Genomic DNA, 19,510 nt, shown 5'->3' on the forward strand with positions numbered 1-19,510 from the left:
ATTATGTAGTACTCCTCCTTCAACAGACCTACATAATGGGGTAGCCTGCTTATAAATAGCTGCTGAACTTGAACAAGGAAGTTAACCTCTGAGGGTTTTAGATGTATTATCTATAAAGCAAGGGGGTTGAACTGTGTAATTTCAAAGAGTCTGTATAGTTACCATAAGAGAAATTGTTTCCAGATCTTCAGTAAACGGGTTTACCAGATTATTTTGGAAATCAATTTTAATTCAACATTTTTTAAGGATCTCCTATGTACTAAGCACCAAGCACCGAGATATATTTGACCCTAAAGAATTTTTAAAATGAAAAAATAAAATAGCATTTAATTGGCTGGGATTATTTACTTTATCTTCTTAAAGTGAAACTTGGGGCACCTGGGTGGCTCAGTAGGTTAGGCCTCTGGCTCTTGATTTCAGCTCAGGTCATGATCTTAAGGTTTGTGAGATTGAGCCCCGGATCAGGTTCTGAACTCACTGCTCCCCCCCCATTCATGTGCTCTCTCTTTCTCCCTCTCTCAAAATCAATAAATAAATATTAAAAAAAATAAAGTGAGGGGGTCTGGGTGGCTCAGTTAGCTAAGCGACTGACATCGGCTCAGGTCAGATCTCGTGGTTCGTGAGTTCAAGTCCCGCGTCAGGCTCTGTGCTGACAGCTCAGAGCCTGGAGCTTGCTTCAGATTCTGTGTCTCCTTCTCTCTCTGCCCCTCCCCCACTCGAGTTCTGTCTCTCTCCCTCTCTAAATAAATGAATAAATAAACAAGCAAACATTAAAAAAACCTTTTTTTTAATAAATAAAAAAATAAAGTGAAATTTAACAGTGATGTAGTATCTGCTAGAAAGATGGCTATAACTATGCAGACACACCCCGTATCAGAAAGTTTTGTGTAGTGAACTCTCAGTTGGGAATGCAAATTGCAACATATCTTGAATGGTAACTCCTGCTTAGTTGTAACCTCCCAGGGTTCTGTGCTGGGGAAGCTAAGTGAGGCTAAATCCAGACTCCAGAGAAAAGAATATAATGACTTACACTGTCATGGAAGGCACTGATGCTGAACGTTTGCTATTTCTACTCCAAAGAACAAGAGCTGAGAAGAAATCATAACCACTCTGGACACGTTCCTACTTACCTGAAAGAGATTCAGGGTTTTGTTTACATAGCAACCATAACAATGAAGACACTGGTTCAGAAAAGAATGTGGGAACATATTTATCCTATGTAGTCATCAAAAATTACAGAAATAATTACAAAATGTCTTTCCAGCCATCAAGAAACCTCTTGTTTCTCCTGACTCATGTGCTAATAGTTTCCATTTATTTAAAATGGAACCGTTTTCATTTATTTAATATTCTGAAATCCTAACATTTATTGCCTAACATTATTTCTGAAAGTACGCAAGGGAACATAAATTAATAATTATACAATGTGAATTCGGAAAATGTTATATATGGAATCCTACTAGCAGAAACAGCTCTGCCCACCAAGGTCTGTTTCTTGGTTAAGCGTCTGAGAGTCAGAAGGAAGAAGAGCTATGGGGAGAAATCCAGAGGATTGTCTCTGAGGTAAGAAAGAAGCCGCAAGAAACATTAAGTTAACTTTGACACACTCACCACTGAATTTGCTAGACCAACGTCTCAAAGTGGCAGTTCATAGGCCCAATATAGCTTACCAACTTCTCGGTTCGGCCCTCAAAATACTGGCCCACGAAAGAATTCTTGATAAATTTTAAGTAGTTAACAACCTATAGGATTAGAAAAAAAGCTCACATAATGACTGGCATTACCAGCTTCTGTTACCAATGAAATATGGAGCCTGTGGGCCCGAGTCTGCATTCCTTATTGGCAACATGCAACTTACTGCTTGAGTAACAAGAGCAAAAAGTAAAGTGGATTGGTTTTGTATTCTTGTCACTATTAAAATTTAGAAATGAAAGATAGCCCGGGTAGGCATCATGTTTCAAGAAAAAAAAAAAAAATTCTGTGCCTAACTTTCTATCATTTATTGTCACCTGCGTGGTCCCTAGATACATGTGAAATTTCAAAAGCTGTGCTAGATGCTGTCTGCCGTCAGCCTATACAAAAGCTTTCTGCTGCTGACACTCTGGAAATACCAGTAGAGGGACCATTAAGAACCAGGTGGTAAGAACCACACTGCAGAAGCAAGTTTGCTTGGTTTCCACAACCTCCCAAAGCCTCCCTCCTGCTGCCTACAAGATCTAGCCCAGCACCATATGTATCATGGGTGTTCCATAAATAATCAACAGTCAGTCATTAAGTGGTTCACATATTTAAGTGGTTCACATATTTAAGTGCTGTGTATAAAACACACCTGTGGGACCATTTAAAAGTGTAGATTTCCAAGGCCCAACCTGAGATGAAATCTGCATTGTTATCAAGCACAGAATGGCAGTCCTTGGATTTCTCTTTGTGAAATATCATCTTCAATAATTAGTCCGTCACACTCATAATTTTTTTGTCTCACTTGATTATATTTATTTTGACTAGTAATGATAATACCTAATACCTGTGTAGTGTAATAAATTTGCTAATACAGTGGGGAAAGGTGAGGTGGGGGAATATTATCTTTTGGGCACATATATCCCAGGCACACACAATGTTAAGATTTTATAGGTCTTCCTATATAACCTATAATATAGTAATTATTATGCCCATTTTTCAGCTAAAGAAACTAAGGCAAGGAAAGGTTAAACAGTGTGCTCAAGGTCACACAGCTGGCTCTGAACCCAGTTTTCTCTATGCAAAGACTCTGCTCTTAGCTACAATGTTATCTTGCCTCCCAGAACTTTCAGATTTTCACAGTGACCTACAATAAAAAAATATATTTATATCATGGTCTTCTTACACATAGAAATACACACAGATATATATGTGTGTTTGTGTGTGGGTATATGTATATGTATATACATATATACACACACAATGCTATGTATGATACATCTTGGCATTTTCTGTTCATTTGGTTTCATATCTTTAATGTTGTTTTTCAATCCCCTAAATTGATTTCATAACTCTTTAAGGGGAAATGACACATAAGTTTGAAAAACATAGCAATAAACCTTAAATTCCAAAAGACAATAAGGAATATTAGATACTATAGTTTATAGACAATATGGCTAAAGTATGCAAGAAAACGACATGCTGAAAATTTACTCATATGAGTAATAATCTTTCATTCCAGACCTCTCTGAGTATTAATAATAGAAATTATTATCATTTATTACATGTTCTGTGCTTTATAATCTTTAGAAAACTTCTCACATTCAATATGTCTTTTAATATTCACAAAACTCTATGACGTATAAAACTCTATGAGGTATAAAAGAAATGAAACAACCAACAGTAATAATGCAATATTTCATTTATCTTATTATTATTCTGTGGAATTTAAGAATAGTCTATTGAAGTTTACCCATTGGAAAATTCTTTTTTTTTTTTTTTTTTTTTTTTTTTTAGGTAATGGATGCTTTGTTATTGGAAAATCAGTCATTAGTTTTCCTAATATAAATTAGGAATTCCTGGTGTTTTAAAAAAGCAGGAGATATATATTTCTTTTTTAAACAACTTATTGTCAAGTTAGCTAACATAGAGTGTATGCAGTGTAGTCTTGGCTTCGGGACTAGATTCCCGTAATTCATCATTTAAACACAACACCCAGTGCTCATCCCAACAAGTGTCCTCCTCAATGCCCATCTCCCATTTTCCCCACCTCCCCTAACCCCCACCTCCATCAACCCTTAGTTCTCTATATTTAAGAGTCTCTTATGTTTTGCCTCCTTTGTTTGTAACTTATTTTTCCTTACTTTCCCCTATGGTCTTCTGTTAAGTTTCTCAAATTCCACATGTGAGTGAAAACATATGATATCTGTCTTTTTCTGACTGACTTATTTCATTTAGCATAATACCCTCCAGTTTCATCCACATTGTTGAAAATGGCAAGATTTCATTCTTTTTCATTGCCAAGTAGTATTCTATTGTATGTATATGGATAGAAAGATATAGCTATAGATACAGATATAGATGTAGATATGTATCTTCCACATCTTCTTTATCCATCCATCAGTTGATGGACGTTTCATCACATTAATGGAAGAAAGGGTAAGAACCAGATGATCCTGTAAATAGATACAGAAAAAGAACTTGACAAAATATAGCATCCTTTCTTAATAAAAATCCTCAAGAAAGTCGGGATAGAAGGAACATACCTTAACATCATAAAGCCATATATGGAAGGTCCACAGCTAATATCATCCTCAATGGGGAAAAACTGAGAACTTTCTCCCTGAGATTAGGAATATGACAGGGATGTCCACCCTCACCAATATAGTTTAACATAGTGTTTGAAGTCCTAGCCTCAGCAATCAGAAAACAAAGTGAAATAAAATGTATCCAAATTGGTAAAGAAGTCAAACTTGCACTTTTTGCAGATGACATGATACTCTACATGGAAAATCTGAAAGACTCCACCAAAAAACCACTAGAACTTGATGCGTGAAGTCAGCCAAGTCACAGGATGTAAAATCAATGTACAGCAATCAGTTGCATTTTATACACCAATAATGAAGCAACGGAAAGAAATATCAAGGAATCAATCCCATTTACAGTTGCACCAAGAACCATAAAATACCTAGGAATAAATCTAACCAAAGAGGGAAAAGATCTGTATGCTGAAAACTGTAGAAAGCTTATGAAAGAAATTGAAGACACAAAGAAATGGAAAGTCATTCCATGCTCATGGATTGGAAGAACAAATATTGTTGAAATGTCAGTGCCGCCCAGAGCAATCTATACATTCAATGCTATCCCAATAAAAATAGCACCAGCATTTTTCACAGAGATAGAACAAACAACCCTAAAATTTTCATGGAACCACAAAAGACCCCCAATAGCCAAAGTAATATTGAAAACGAAAGCCAAAGCTGGAGGCATCACAATGCCAGACTACAAAGCTTGTACTATAAAGTTGTAATCATCAACACAGTATGATATTGGCACAAAAACAGACACATAGACCAATGGAATAGAATGGAGAGCCCAGAAATGGACCCTCAAATGTATGGCCAACTAATCTTTGACAAAGCAGGAAAGAATATCCAATGGAAAAAAGACAGTCTCTTTATCAAATGGTGTTGAGAGAACTGGACAGCAACATACAGAAGAATGAACCTGGACCACTTTCTTACACCACACCTTATACAAAAATAAATTCAAAATGAATGAAAGAGCTAAATGTGAGACAGGAAATCATCAAAATCCTATAGGAGAAGACAGGCAACAACCTCTTTGACCTCAGCCGCAGCAACTTCTTACTTGACATGTCTCTGAAGGCAAGGAAAATAAAAGCAAAAATGAACTATTGGGACCTCATCAATATAAAAAGCTTCTGTACAGCAAAGGAAACAATCAACAAAACTAAAAGGCAACCAATGGAATGGAAGAAGATATTTGCAAATGACATATCAGATAAAGGGTTAGTATCAAAAATCTATAAAGAACTTACCTAACTCAACACCCGAAAAACAAATAGTCCAGTGAAGATACGGGAAGAAAATACGAATAGACACTTTTCCAAAGAAGACATCCAGATGGCTAAGAGACACATGAAAAGATACTCAACATCACTCATCATCAGGGAAATACAAATCAAAACCACATTGAGATACCACCTTACACCAGTCAGAGTGACTAAAATTAACAATTCAGGAAGCAACAGGTGTTGGCGAGGATGTAGAGAAAGGACAACCCTCTTGCACTGTTGGTGGGAATGCAAACTGGTGCAGCCACTCTGGAAAACAGTATAGAGGTTCCTCAAAAAATTAAAAATAGAATTACCCTACGACTTAGTAGTACTAAAAATTTATCCAAAGGATACAGGAGTGCTGATTCATAGGGGCACATGTACCCTGTGCTATCCACAATAGCCAAATTATGGAGAACTCTTGACTTCATAGTGTCAGTCTACCACATTGCCAAGATTTGCCTTTTAAAAAATATTTTATTCAAAAATAAATAAATAAATAAATAAATAAATAAATAAATAATATTTTATTGTAATGAATCTTTCTGTACAACAAAGTAATATTGCTGAGGAAATAAATATTTTTTAATAAATATAAACAATTAAAAAAAACTTAGAGTAAGGACATAGTCATTATCTTTAAAAAAAAAAAAAAAAACCAGTATCAGCAGCCTGCCTACTCAGACACTATAGGGACATCTCTTGCTGATATTTTCTTTAGGTTTCCTTTCAAAATCAGTGGGGCTCACAGGTGTTTAGATGGTAGTGTGATGCATTATACTCAAAAATGGCCTGTGCAGCCTTGACTTTTCAGTCGTAGGCGTTACTCACCCTTTTTGGAGTGTCAGGCAGAGATGCTCAAGGGATGGAGATGTGATTTTCTGCCCCTTCCATAAATATGCACATTGACATGATGGGGCTTTCTTACATGCTATTTTGGGTAGGCGTTCCCCTCCCCATCTCTCCATGGAGACAGAAAATTACTTTTGTCAAAGTTATTCTCAATGCATTTACAATCATCCAAGTTTTAATTTTAGTTGGCTTTTATGATTGCTTCCTTGGATTTGTATAAAGAACTTTCTGGTATTTTTAATACTGAATCATCTGGAACCTATCATTTTCCCTGTTTTCTCTTAGCTATACCTATAGATCCAAGTATCCAAAAATTCCATGAAAATTGTTCTGGGGGAAAATTATAAGCTGTTGTCTTCAAAGATTCGCCAACTCCTTTATTATTTAAAAATGATTTCTCCTATTGTTTCTTTTAGATACTAGTCATTGGTATAGCTCCTTAAAGATCCATCACAACCAAGAAGTATTTTATTCAACACAGGAAAACCTTTTTCCCCTCAAACACATATTTAAAATGTTAATCTAGTCAGTCATTGGCCCTTTTATATAGCAAAAGAGACCTTCAGAAGCATCCAGACATTTATTTTTATTTTAGAAATTAGGAAAGGGAAAGGCCCGGTCTTCGAACTCCCAGTTAGTCTTCATTTCTGTTCACCACATTGCCAAAAAGCAGAGTTCATGTTTGTAGAATGCCATTAATTAGTGTATTCCACTTCATAAATAATTCGTAACCACAGTAGTATTATATTGCAAAAGAAAAAAAATCATTGAAAGCGTCAAGATTCTACAATAGAAAATGAGACGTCGTATGTGCCCATGCATGTAGGGGTTCTGAAAGGCTTTCTTTGATTACTGTGTAAATGGTAAATAGAAATCCATATAGTTTCAAGTCTGATTCTACATCTGCTAATTGGATTTTGCTGTATGGATTTAGTAAGCCAATATTCATGCTCTTAAGTAAACATCTCTCAGAATGCATGCATATGACAAAGCTGGTTTTTCTTTTAATCGCTGGAATCAACGACTAAATCGGAGGTAGGCCAAGTTGACTTTGCAAAAGTAATCTAGGTTATAATGAAAGGACTTTATACTTATTTTACTATCAGCAGAACTAATGGAAAGAAAACAGAAATGTAGAATCCTAAAGGTCTTCCAAGGGCAGAAATTCATCTCTTTTCCTGACAGGAATACCCACATTATTCTGAACCGTTCTGTTTTACATCTAATTCCTGGCTGACAAATGTCCGTTTTTCATGCTTATTCATTCGTCACCCTTGTGTTCTCTCTGCCTGCAAGGCATCCAGCCTGCCTTCTATCACATCTTTGCAAATGATAAAGGATATGCTTAAAACGTTACCCACCCTCCCCTTGCAGAGGCATCCAGAAGTGAGCAGCTGCATTCCTGGACAACCACAATATATTCTATGCTCATTACACAATCTGAGAGCTAGAAAAGAGGGTTTATGGCAGAAATTAAAAGGATTTTGCAGGAAGAAGTATTGCCTCGTGGGGGGTTAAATGCGAGATCATTTTAGAAATTACATAAAATTTATATGGAGTTTAAAGCCAAACCATTAAAATGAAATAATTACAAGGTATTCAACGATGGCTCAGTTAAACCTGTCTCTCGAAGGATGTGCCTCTGATGTGTGGTCACCATTCTCAGTTAGGAAACAGGGATCCTCCTAAGAAGTGCCTTCATATGGCAGGAATTTGAAAACCATGCCAAAAACTACACCATATCCTAAGAATTACAGCATGCTGCATTCAAACCCATTGCCTCTTAATGGTGCTGCTGACTTCTGTCATCATAAAATTTTTGCAAAAGAGCAGTAGGTTCTCATGATGGTCATATTGCCAGTTCCCGTGCACCCCTCAACCCAGCTTGGCTTTCACTTGCCATTCACCTAAATGTCCCAAACCAGTGGCTTCTTCACCCTTCTGAATCCTTCCCTGCATTTGTCCTGTTGGCCTCTCATCTTGTTAAAACGTTATTCTCCTCTTGGCTCCTCTGACACATGTCTGTTTGGTTTCTCTCTTGCCTCTTTGTTCATGCCATGTCATTTTGCTGGCAGCCTTTTCTTTTGAATGTTGGTGTCCTGTATGTTGAGCACTCAGTCTTTCTCCTGGTGATGTAATCTGTTTCCCATGCTTCGGTCGTCTCCTAGACAACAAAGCACAAATCGCTTACAAGGAGGTTTTTTATAAGTTCTAGTGTTTCTCAACTTGGGATGGATTTTGCCTACTGGGGACATTAGGCATCTGTCTGTGGGCATTTATTTTACCACAGCTGGAAGAGGTGCTCCTTGCTTTTAGTAGGTGATGTCCAAGGATGCTGCTAAGTATCTTGCTATGCACAGGACAACCTGACAACAGAGAATTATCCAGTCCCAAATGTCAGTAGTACTGAGCCTGAGAACACATGATCTGGATTTATTGCACTTTCCATTTGAATATCCTGTACACACCAAACTGAACCTGTACCAAGTACATTGCTATCTTTCTCTTCACTTTCCTTTCTAATTCTGTACTATATCATCTAGTGATGGTACCATCTTAACAATTGCAATAGCTAAGAATATACTATTATTCTTGCCTCCTGGCACTCTCCAAATACTTGGGTCTTCTGAAATGTATGATCTTTTTATTTCCAGAATCTGCTTCTTTCTTCTCCTCTTCCTCCTCCTGCTTCCTCCTCCGCACTATCACTAGCCGAGTTCAAGACCCCGTCATTCCTCCTACTCTACTCAGATGGGTTCCTAACTACCTTCTGTCTCTTTACCACCACCTCTGTCACGTCTGTCACAATGAGGGGAGTATGATATCTGATCCCCTTCCTTTGCTTAAAAGCTTTTGAGGGCTTGCCATTGCTTAGCATGGCAGAAAGGCTCTCACAAGTAGATGTCAGCTTACCTTTTTAGTCTTGAGTCTTTTTATCTTACACATCATCATCTTAAGCACTTAAGCAAGTGTGTACCAAAGAATATAATACTAAATATTAAAATAATTTGTTTTAGCTATTTGGATGCATACGTACCTCATTCTTATTCTAAGCCCTCATTTTGTGATATGCTTATTAATTTAACCAAGAGAGTCGATAGGTTCTTAAATTTGAGAACTAATTCCAGTCATTATTTTTTCACCCTACCCCACATCAGATGGAAGTTTTTCAGAATGATTTTTTTTATAAACAAGATATATCTGGTCAAGAACATTTTGTCCCATAAAAATTGTCCACCGCTTCTATTATTCTTATTAGTACTTGGCATTTTGCCAAAATTTTTATCTTGATGCAGATCCAAAACAAAGAGAAACTACGTAAGAAAAGAAAGAGTTAAAAAAGAGAATAAAAGAAGAAGAGAGTAACAAGTTTTTAATGTTTGTGTTGGAAGGACACAGATTAACCAAAAGATGTCTGATGAAAGGGATGTCTGTAATAGCAAAATATGTACAAATCAAGTCTCAGAAGGTTCTAATGTAGCATTGGTTATTTTGCTGTAAGGCTTTCGGTAATTTGAAAGATATGTTTCTTACATGTAAAATAAAGACATGATTTCGATAACTTATAAGTTCTAATAACTGTGGATTTTAAGTGTTTATTTTTGCAATATACTCAGTTTCTTGATAATCAAATCAGAAGTGGCCTTCTGACAGAAATTTTGTCACCGTTTGGCAAGTCTCTTGTCTTACCTCAGATCACATATATCCATAATTTTCTCACAACCCCTAAGCTTTTGAAGGTTTTCTTATGCTGAGAAATTCAACAAATGGCAAGTTTGTAACAATGGATTTTTTTTTCTGTCCGTGCTTCCTTCCAGATCGTGCTTTCTGATAGCTCCTTGAAAGACATTAGGAATATACCTCCAGAGTCTTTGGGTTTTCACAAACCACAGTTCAATAGGCTTAAATGGTACTTTTAGATTCTTAAGTCTTTATCAAAGATGTGACATGGAAGGATAGAAGCATTAATTTATAATCAAAATCAACTGGACAAAATTCCAATAACTTTTCATTGGAAGGAGATGAAACTGTATGTGTATGAAATAAAATGTTTAATATATTTTTTTGTTTATATAAATGTTGCTTCAAAGCTCTGTGGCGGAATCATTTATTTTTTAACTTTGGCATTTAAAATAATAAACTGATTTTTTTAATCAATAGTTTGTTTTTTTTAATGTTTATTTATTTTGAGAGAGCATGCACATATGTGCATCTGGGGGAGGGGCAGAGAGAGAGAGAGAGAGAGAGAGAGAGGGTGAGGGAGAATCCCAAGTGGGCTCCACGCTGTCAGCACAGAGCCCGATGTGGGGCTCAGTGATCTCACAAACTGTGAGATCATGACCTAAGCCAAAATCCAGAGTCAGATGTTTAACCGACTGAGGTACCCAGGCGCTCTAAAATGATAAACTGATTTCTAACATGTTTATTCCACCTATAACAATTTTTAAAAGTCTAATGCATATTTTAGCAACTATAACTATATAAATGTGTAATTAGACAGTTGGTATATTTGGGGAGAAATGACTATTTAATCTTCTAATTGAAGGATGGCTACATAATTACATATTACATATGTACAATTACATATGGCTACATAATTACATATTGTAGACTCATCCCCATAGTTACTCTTTTCTTTGCCTTGTGTTTGAGACATGTCAAGAAGCTATGTTCATTCTTTCAGGATTCCAGCATTCTGTTTTCCCCTCTGAAACAAAAAACTTCCTTTTGAGTTATTGATGAAAAGATCTCAGAGTTATTACAACTTTAATAGTATCTATTATGAAGAGAAAAATATGTATGTACATAACAGACTGCGTGTGTGTGAGAATCATGACAATGGGATTCTTTTGATAAAAAATGTGATCACCATATTTGGTTACCAAGCAATACTAGGGAAATTCAATTAATCAGTTTCACTTATTTTGAAAATTAGGTTCTCCAAAGCATTCCATTAAAGATTAAAGTAGAAGCAGTTAATAGCCTCTGAATTTCATGTTTTCCACCACACAGAATATAATAACCCCAACTATGGTGTAGTACTAACAACATGTGGTGTGGTTAAAAAAATACAAAGACACATAAAATGCTAAACTGGAACATTTTTATAGCATTTTCCATAAATGGATAAATGTTAATTATTATTAGTTTTGTCATGTATTTTACTACCTGTGCTTTCCAGATCTACGGAAGACATTTGAGCAGGAACCCCTGGGAAAGGAGGTATCCCTGGAACAGGAAGTCTTGCTCCAGTGTCGACCACCTGAAGGGATCCCAGTGGCTGAGGTGAGTAACAAAAATTCTTTGCATTTAGCAAGTGGCATTTAGTTATTCTAACAGAGGCCTAATCCATGGCTAATGGTGCAGTGAATTAGGGTATGGCATGATGAATGTCTGGTAATGGAGTCCTAACTGCCTGCTGCTGGCAAAATAGATTGATTGGGAACTGATTAATGACTCGGGAGTCAATTAGAATGCCCCACTGGACAAAGCCACAGGCAGCTCGGTTTAATTTTGTCATTCTCTTTCAAGAAACCAGAAACATTGCTTTATTTTATCTGGCACTTATCATATGGAGAGGTGATAAGACTTAATAAAGTACCATCGGTTTTATTATTGTTCTTGATAATATGCAAAAAGTGTAAGAAGAGTGTGTGTGTGTCTGTGAGCCTGCACCCCACATGTATATTTCCTGTTCTGTGATGTAATCCAAAGGCCATATCTACGTACCATGAATAAAAACATGTCTGAGAAATAACAAGTGTCAATTAGTTTCCCACCATGAGCTTTCTTCCATCAAGCTCTTCTTCTTTTTTTTTTTTTGGCTAAAACAAAGCCTATTGACTATTAATAAAGTATTACAAATCAGATATATACCATGTTTTTCATTAGCACCAAATCATATGGTGTCCTTTGAAAATGCCTGTCTACGGGGGATAGGCCTACATGGCCCCAAGGGAGTGCCATGCCCTCCTTGAGACACTCACCATCATAGAGTATACTTGTTGAGGAAAATTGTCTAATACTGTATTTTCATTTGTTAACGAATAACTCTAAGCTCTCAAAAATGTTACCTTTTATGATTATTAGGAGACATCCTAATGGGCATCAAACACTATTGCCCTAGCTAATTGGGTATTCTGTGGGCCCAGAAACACATTCAGTTTGACAGGTGACATACATAGGTGCTAACCTGTTGGTCCTTGTTAACCTCCAAACTACTTTGAGTCCTTTGGAATTCTCACTGTTTTATTGCATGTGTGGAAAGAGGCATTTTTTAGTTGTTGCAATTGGGGCCCGAATATGAGCCAGCTGATTTGTTTTTTGTTTTTAGTTTTTTTGTAAAAATAAGTCTTGAATTCTCCTTTATGTATGAAATTGCAAAATAATATATTGACACAATATAGTTCAAAAAACGTTTCATAGTTAATAGTGTACTTACTATTAGCTTTCTCTTAGTTTTTCAGTCTTGTGAAGGTTGAAGAAAAGGTGGGAGCCAGCTCAGTTAGCTGATCTCACCACCACAAGATTAAACATCTGATTGCTCTTGGCAAATTATTATAAGTAGTAAATTAAGAAATTTAGGCAAAGCTCTTAGAAAACAGCTCCATTTTTTCTCTCACAGCCATTTATATCTCTCCATGTGTCAATGCAAAGACTCAAAGTAGTGTTCTTAAGGAAACTTTTTGTTTTATTTTGCAAGAAGGGAACTATTTTTTGCCCTGTTACTGGCATTCCGTGGTACTTTCTAACACTGCATCAGAGACTTTACATGATTATATCTGTTTTATCTGAGCTCATCAAAACCTTATCTTCCAACACTGATATATAATATGATTTACTGTGATGAAAGGAGGCAACTCTTCTCTATTCAGTATTTTATTTCACTTATTACAATCGTTCATCTGTCTCCTTAATTGTATTTTTAAAATTCTAAATGCAGGCCTCCACCAAACTACCTTAAAGACCAAAACATGTCCTGAGTAACATGCGTGTCCACAGCCTCATTTTTACCCAGCATTTCCTACAGATTGCTGATCCCTGCAAAGACTTTCAGTGAGGAGATCCTAGTAATTTTTTCATTTTTTTTGGTCTCTCCAACAAAGTGGTTCACTTTGTCAAGGAGTAAAGATTCATGACTGAAAACTAATTGGCTGTGAATTTTATTTGTATCATCAGTGGGGAAGAGACCAATTAACACTTGGCAAGCTCAAAAATCATATACCCATTTGACATTCAAAGAACTATATTTAATGCATTTTTTCCTTTTTTTTTTTCTGAAGTCAGAACAGACATCAAACGGTCTTGCTCAAGAGCAGGCTAATAAACTCCTAGGTAGATATTTTCCAACACCCTTAGAATCACCAAGATCAGAAAGCTAATAAATACCCTAATGGGACACATTACAATAGTCATTTGCTTAAGAGGAGCAGATAAATGAAAAAAAGAAAGGAATGAAATGTAACCTGGTGAATTAAAGTGTTATTAAATTATTTTGGTTGTATCATAAATGCATTCATTATTTAATATTTAAATTTTTTGAAGAATCTAAAAGCATAAATATAGCTTAGAGTGAAATGCTGATCTTAAAGATCAAACTCTTGCATTTTACCATAAGTAAAATCAATCATGAAGGTATACTGGCAAGGATTTGTGCTGCTTTTGTGTCCAAGGCAAGTGATTCTGAAAAACTCAGATGGTAAATGCTCAATGGATACATGGTTTGATCAATTCAGTTGATGTTTGTTTTATATGTGTCTAGCTCCAATGAGCAAGTAGTCAGGTACATTCTTTGTAGAATATGAGGAAACAACTTTCTTCCTTCCCATACAAGTCAATAAATTTCTAAAGAACTCTACCAGTTAAAAAAAAATTTAATGTTTTTATTTATATTTGAGAGAGAGAGACAGAGCATGAGCAGGGGAGGGGACAGAGAGAGAGAGACAGAGACAGAATCCAAAGCAGGCTCCAGGCTCTGAGCTCTCAGCACAGAGCCCGACGCAGGGTTCAAACCCACGAACCTGAGATCATGACCTGAGCCAAAGTTGGACGCTTAACTGACTGAGCCACCCAGGCACCCTGAGAACTCTACCAATCTTAAATTACAGTGGTATCACTTTTGATGCAGATAACATAGGCATTTCTGAGGTCATAAATAGCATTTAATATCATCCCCTATTTTGGCTCTGGTCTCTATTATAGAATGTTAAACTAATTTCCTCATAGAACTCTCGGTGTAAACCATTTTTAACTTTTTGACTTTGGGCAAGGTGTTTCAATTCTCTGTATATATGTTTTCTGAATTATAAAATGGAGATAACAATAATAGTATCTATCCAGAAGATAGTTTTGGAGTTCAGATGAGATGATACACATAAATCACTTGGACCATGTAGAAAGCTCAAGAAACATCAGCCATTTTTAGTATTATTATTATCTGATTACTTACTGATTTACAGAAGACAAAATTCAAGCTCTGGAATTCAGAATAGCCACTAAGCACATTGTACCTATGCTGGGTGCTGTGGGGCTGTGAAGCTTCTGTCCTGTGAAAAATCACCAATATGCCCTCTTGTGTTCTCCAGCCAGGGCTTTGGTTAGAGTCCATAAATACTACAAATGAAGATCACATTGTAAGCTTCAAACAAGGAAAAGCCCTTATTTATTGTAAATATCTACTTCACAAATGACTTGTTAATGTAAATACCTACAGCAAGTCATGACATGGCTGCTGTCCTTGCTCTAATTTTTGAAGGTACTGGTGTCCATTTGGCCCTCATGATCCCAAGACATTGGATCAGCCTGCATATTTTATTTCAAAGAAGACATTTGGGCTGAGGCTACTTTTGGTAGTTCTCCTTTTCAGGGATAAAGGAAGGAGGGTGACAAAGTTTCAGAGGAGGAAGAGGCCAATCCAGATTTCTTATACCACATCTCTCCAAATGGTGACGCTTTGGGTAAGAAAAATTATGTTGTGGGCACCCCAGGATACAGCATATGGGTTCCAGAGCTCTAACCTTGGCTCTCCCTCCTCTGGTCTCCTTGCCATATCCTTTCTTTATATCTATTTTATTTAAGATATTTAACAACTGTATGACTTCCTTAGCCCTGAGGCAGAGTCTGAAGGCCTTGTGCTGTATCAGGCGTAAACCCTTCAGCTGCTGAATCATAGGGTGGTCCAGGGAGCCATCCAGTGCTGGGAAGGAGAAGGGGAGCGCTCAGTTCTTTAACAGCACATACAGAGTTGTTTCAGCCATACCATAACACCTGGTATGGATGAACCAATGTGATTGGCTCCTATATACAATGATGTTTTATAGCTCCAACTACTACTTGCATTGAAATGTATCTGTTTACTCCTCTGCCTGCCTGACTAAACTGTGAAGAAATAAGGAGCAAACGGGTTTTGCTCATGTTTTATCTCTAATACCCACAGACTGAACCTATTTAGTAGATTCTCTAACTATATTTCATTAAATGAAGGAAAGAGTCCCTGTTGGATATGGCTACATTTCAGGAAACGGAGATGGAACTTTCCACAAAAAGGACGTTTGTCACCCCTGAAGTTGCAACCCTATTGAGAGAACTCAGTGTGGGGTGAGGGGTTTCATTAGTCTGAAGCCTGAGAGTGAAGTTCCAACCCACTAGGACCAGAAGGACAAAAAGGGGGGGCAATTGGAAGCTACTTTAGTTCAAGGAGTTAATAGGGCAGGTTAATAATAATCATATTAAAATTAAGAGTAGACCACATGGGAGAAAGGAAAACAACCACCAGAAACACTCTAAAATGGTATTGCCCATGGTATTTTAGTGGTCCGTGCCAGGACCACACCAAAAGTACAATGTTTTTGTTACATTTCTGGGAAAGTATGTTGCCTCCCTTTCAATAGACAAGCCTCCCCATTTCCCTAAACAAGCCAGAAAATTAATACACTGATGAATGGGTGCTGGGTGTCCCAGTGTATCATAGCAGCACTCTGTAAAGTGAATCCCTCTTTCTCATCTTAGTTTATGCCTACAAAATGTTGTGTCACATGGTGAGCCAGAAATATACTCAGAGATACTTTATTTCATCAGATTATCTCTTTTGGAGAGTACTGGGATCAAAACATCAATGCATACAAGATTTGCTGGCATGGCGGAAGGAGCAAAACTGAATTTTTCACTAAAACCTGTGATTTGTATCACCTTTAACAAGGGGATAATTGCTTCTCTAATTATAATTGAGCCATTTCTCATAGGAGTTTAATTGGAGGCACAGGGTGCAATGTTCAACTTATTGACCCAGTTGTGCTTAGAAGCCGTCCTCTTATTTATCAACATTTGCATCTCTAATTAGCAAGTGGGAAAATATGGGTCGAAATGCAAAAGAATAGCTTATTTTGCTGAGTTTAGTATTGATAAACAGGGAACAGATTTTTTTTTTTAAAGCTAATACTGCCAGGGCAAAAAGCTGCTGGCAGCTGGAGGCTATGCCAAATGTGCAGCATCAGGTGCTATGCCATCTAATTGATTATTAATATGGCTGCTGAACATTTTGTTTCATGAGAGGCATGCATGTTTCACTGCCATTCCCTCATAATGGGGACTTCATGTGGCTGCATTTCCATGCAGGTGCATTGTCTTCCAAGCCGTGCTTTCTGTCCTTTGTAGGCGAAAGAGAGAAAAGAAGGGCTTGAATACAAATTTGGAGAGAGAGACTGCTTTCAGCGCTCAGTGATATCTGTTGGAGTTTTCCCCTAGCACGTGTGTAGCAACAAGCTGCTGATTTTTTTTTTTTTTTTTTTTTTTTTTTTTGCGAGCTGATTATCAGCCTTGCAAAAAGTTTTGCGCAAGTATTAGGCTTCCTGACTACTAGGCAGCTTGCAAGCTTTGTATTGGTTCAATCTACAGTTGCCAGCATCACCTCTTTATTATGGTTACCCCTTAAGTTTTTCTTCCAATATCTGCCTTTAATAGTTATATGCAGAGCTGACCATAAGCCCAGATAACCACGTAAACCAAGTTAAAAATAATAACATTAAACGATGCCAACATCCATTAAAAAAAAGCCAGTAAGAAATTATAAACCTTTTTTGGACTTATAATAGATTGTGGCTTCACTCCGTGCTCATACATAGTGGTTCCTTTGAGCTCTAGCACAGCATGCAGCTTTTGTTTTTTAATCATTCATTCATTCAAGAAATATTTATTGTTTCTTCCCTCTGTGCTGGGTACCCTTCTAGTTGCAGGAGATACAAGTCAGCCAAAGTCCCTAACGGGTTAAAACAAAACAAAAAATGACTACACAAGAAGAGAAATAAATGACCAAGGAATTGCCAGATAGTTGCAAGTTAAAAGAAGTAAGACAAGGTCATATTTCAGAGGTTGATGGTTATTGGGGATTGGAAGTCACTTCAGAGTCCAAGGAGAATCTCTGTGGAGGCACTCTATGAGCTGAGGTCTGAATGACAGGAAAGAACCAGTTTTAAAAATGTTTGGGTCAGGAAGTTCCATGCAGGGGGAGCAAAATACCCTGAGAAAGAGTTGATGTGGCTTTAGATTTAAAAAGAGGCCAGTGTAGGGATAGGGGCGCCTGGGTGGCACAATTGGTTAAGGGTCCCACTTCAGTTTGGGTCATGATCTCATGGTTCCTGAGTTCAAGCCCTGCATCGGGCTCTGTGCTGACACCTCAGAGCTTGGAGACTACTTGGGATTCTGTGTCTCCCTCTCTCTCTGCTCCTCCCCCTGCTCACACTCTGTCTCTCTCTCTCTCAAAAATAAATAAACATTAACAACACTAAATTAAAAAAAGAAAAGAGGCCAATGTTTCAGAGACACAGTGAAGCCTTGAGGAGGGTTTTGTGGACTTATAGGAGGATGACTTTGTGGAATTACAGACATGGTGAGTAGTTTAGACTGATCTCTGAATGCATGAAAAACCCCTGGAGATTTTAAGTAAGGAATTGTCATGTTGTGGTATATATATATATATATATATATATATATATATATATATATATTCTCACTGGTTTGTTTTTTTTTAATGGATGTTGGCATCGTTTAATGTTATTATTTTTAACTTGGTTTACGTGGTTATCTGGGCTTATGGTCAGCTCTGCATATAACTATGTCTTTCAAAGACATATATATATATATATATATATATATATATATATATATATATATATGTCTTTCCAAGATCATTCCTGCTGCTGCATGGAAAACAGACTTCAGTAGTGTAAGAATGGAAACAGGGACCCATTTAGGGGATCTTGCCTGAACCTAAAGCAAGAGAAAATGGTTGCTTGTCTTAAGGTGGGAGTAAAAGAGATGGAGAGAGATGGTGAAATAAAGGACATATTTTAATTTCTGCCAGAATATAAAATTCTTTTGGGGGGGAATAAAAATTTCTGAACATGATTTTTAAATTTCTCTTACAAAATGAATAAGATCTAGAAAATGTTTTCAGGAGAAAGTAAAATCTTCCATGCTAAAGTGCAGCTGTTTTCAAACACAGTCTCTCTCTTACTGGCAACAGACAATGACCTAGAATGTATCTTTAATCACAAGGCACAATGATCTTTTATTTCTGTTACCCTTATTTCTTAAGAAAAGTGTATCTGTTTCTTCAGTAAGTTCTCTTGCTTGGAAACTTCTTTCAGTGATTATCTCCGTAGGCACTATTTACTGGGGGTAAATTCACTGGGGGTGAGAAATGGCAACCTAGTGACCAGAAAGTGTAGAAATCCCATACTTTTTTTTTTAATTTTTAAAGTGTTTTTTATTTATTTTTGAGAGAGAGAGAGAGACAGAGCACAAGTGGGGGGAGGGACAGAGAAGGAGGGAGACACAGAATCCAAAGCAGGCTCCAGGCTCTGAGCTGTCAGCACAGAGCCCGACACAGGGCTGGAACCCACAAACCATGAGATCATGACCTGAGCTGAAGTTAGACACTTAACCAACTGAGCCACCCAGGCGCGCCCCGGTACTTCTAAAGGTGGCCAGACTTAGTAAGAGTCCCACTCTTATGTGGTAAATAAGAAATGCTGAGAATTCCTTATCCTGAAAGGCAAGTTTGTAGTAAAGACTCGTTAGGAACTATCTATAGACCAGTCAATGTATAGTTGCTTTGCCCTGAAA

General features: G+C 37.1%; 1 protein-coding gene across 1 annotated transcript in view; it reads left to right on the top strand.

The window, feature by feature from the left end:
- The window catches only part of UNC5C (unc-5 netrin receptor C), a 154,794-nt gene that overhangs the window by 43,600 nt on the left and 91,684 nt on the right, over positions 1–19,510 (top strand). The window contains exon 4 of the mRNA XM_042936698.1: positions 11,571–11,674. Coding sequence (XP_042792632.1) covers positions 11,571–11,674 — 104 coding nt within the window. The remainder of the gene's footprint in view (positions 1–11,570; positions 11,675–19,510) is intronic.

Source organism: Panthera leo, chromosome B1 (assembly GCF_018350215.1).
Source record: "Panthera leo isolate Ple1 chromosome B1, P.leo_Ple1_pat1.1, whole genome shotgun sequence".
Taxonomy (NCBI): domain Eukaryota; kingdom Metazoa; phylum Chordata; class Mammalia; order Carnivora; family Felidae; genus Panthera; species Panthera leo.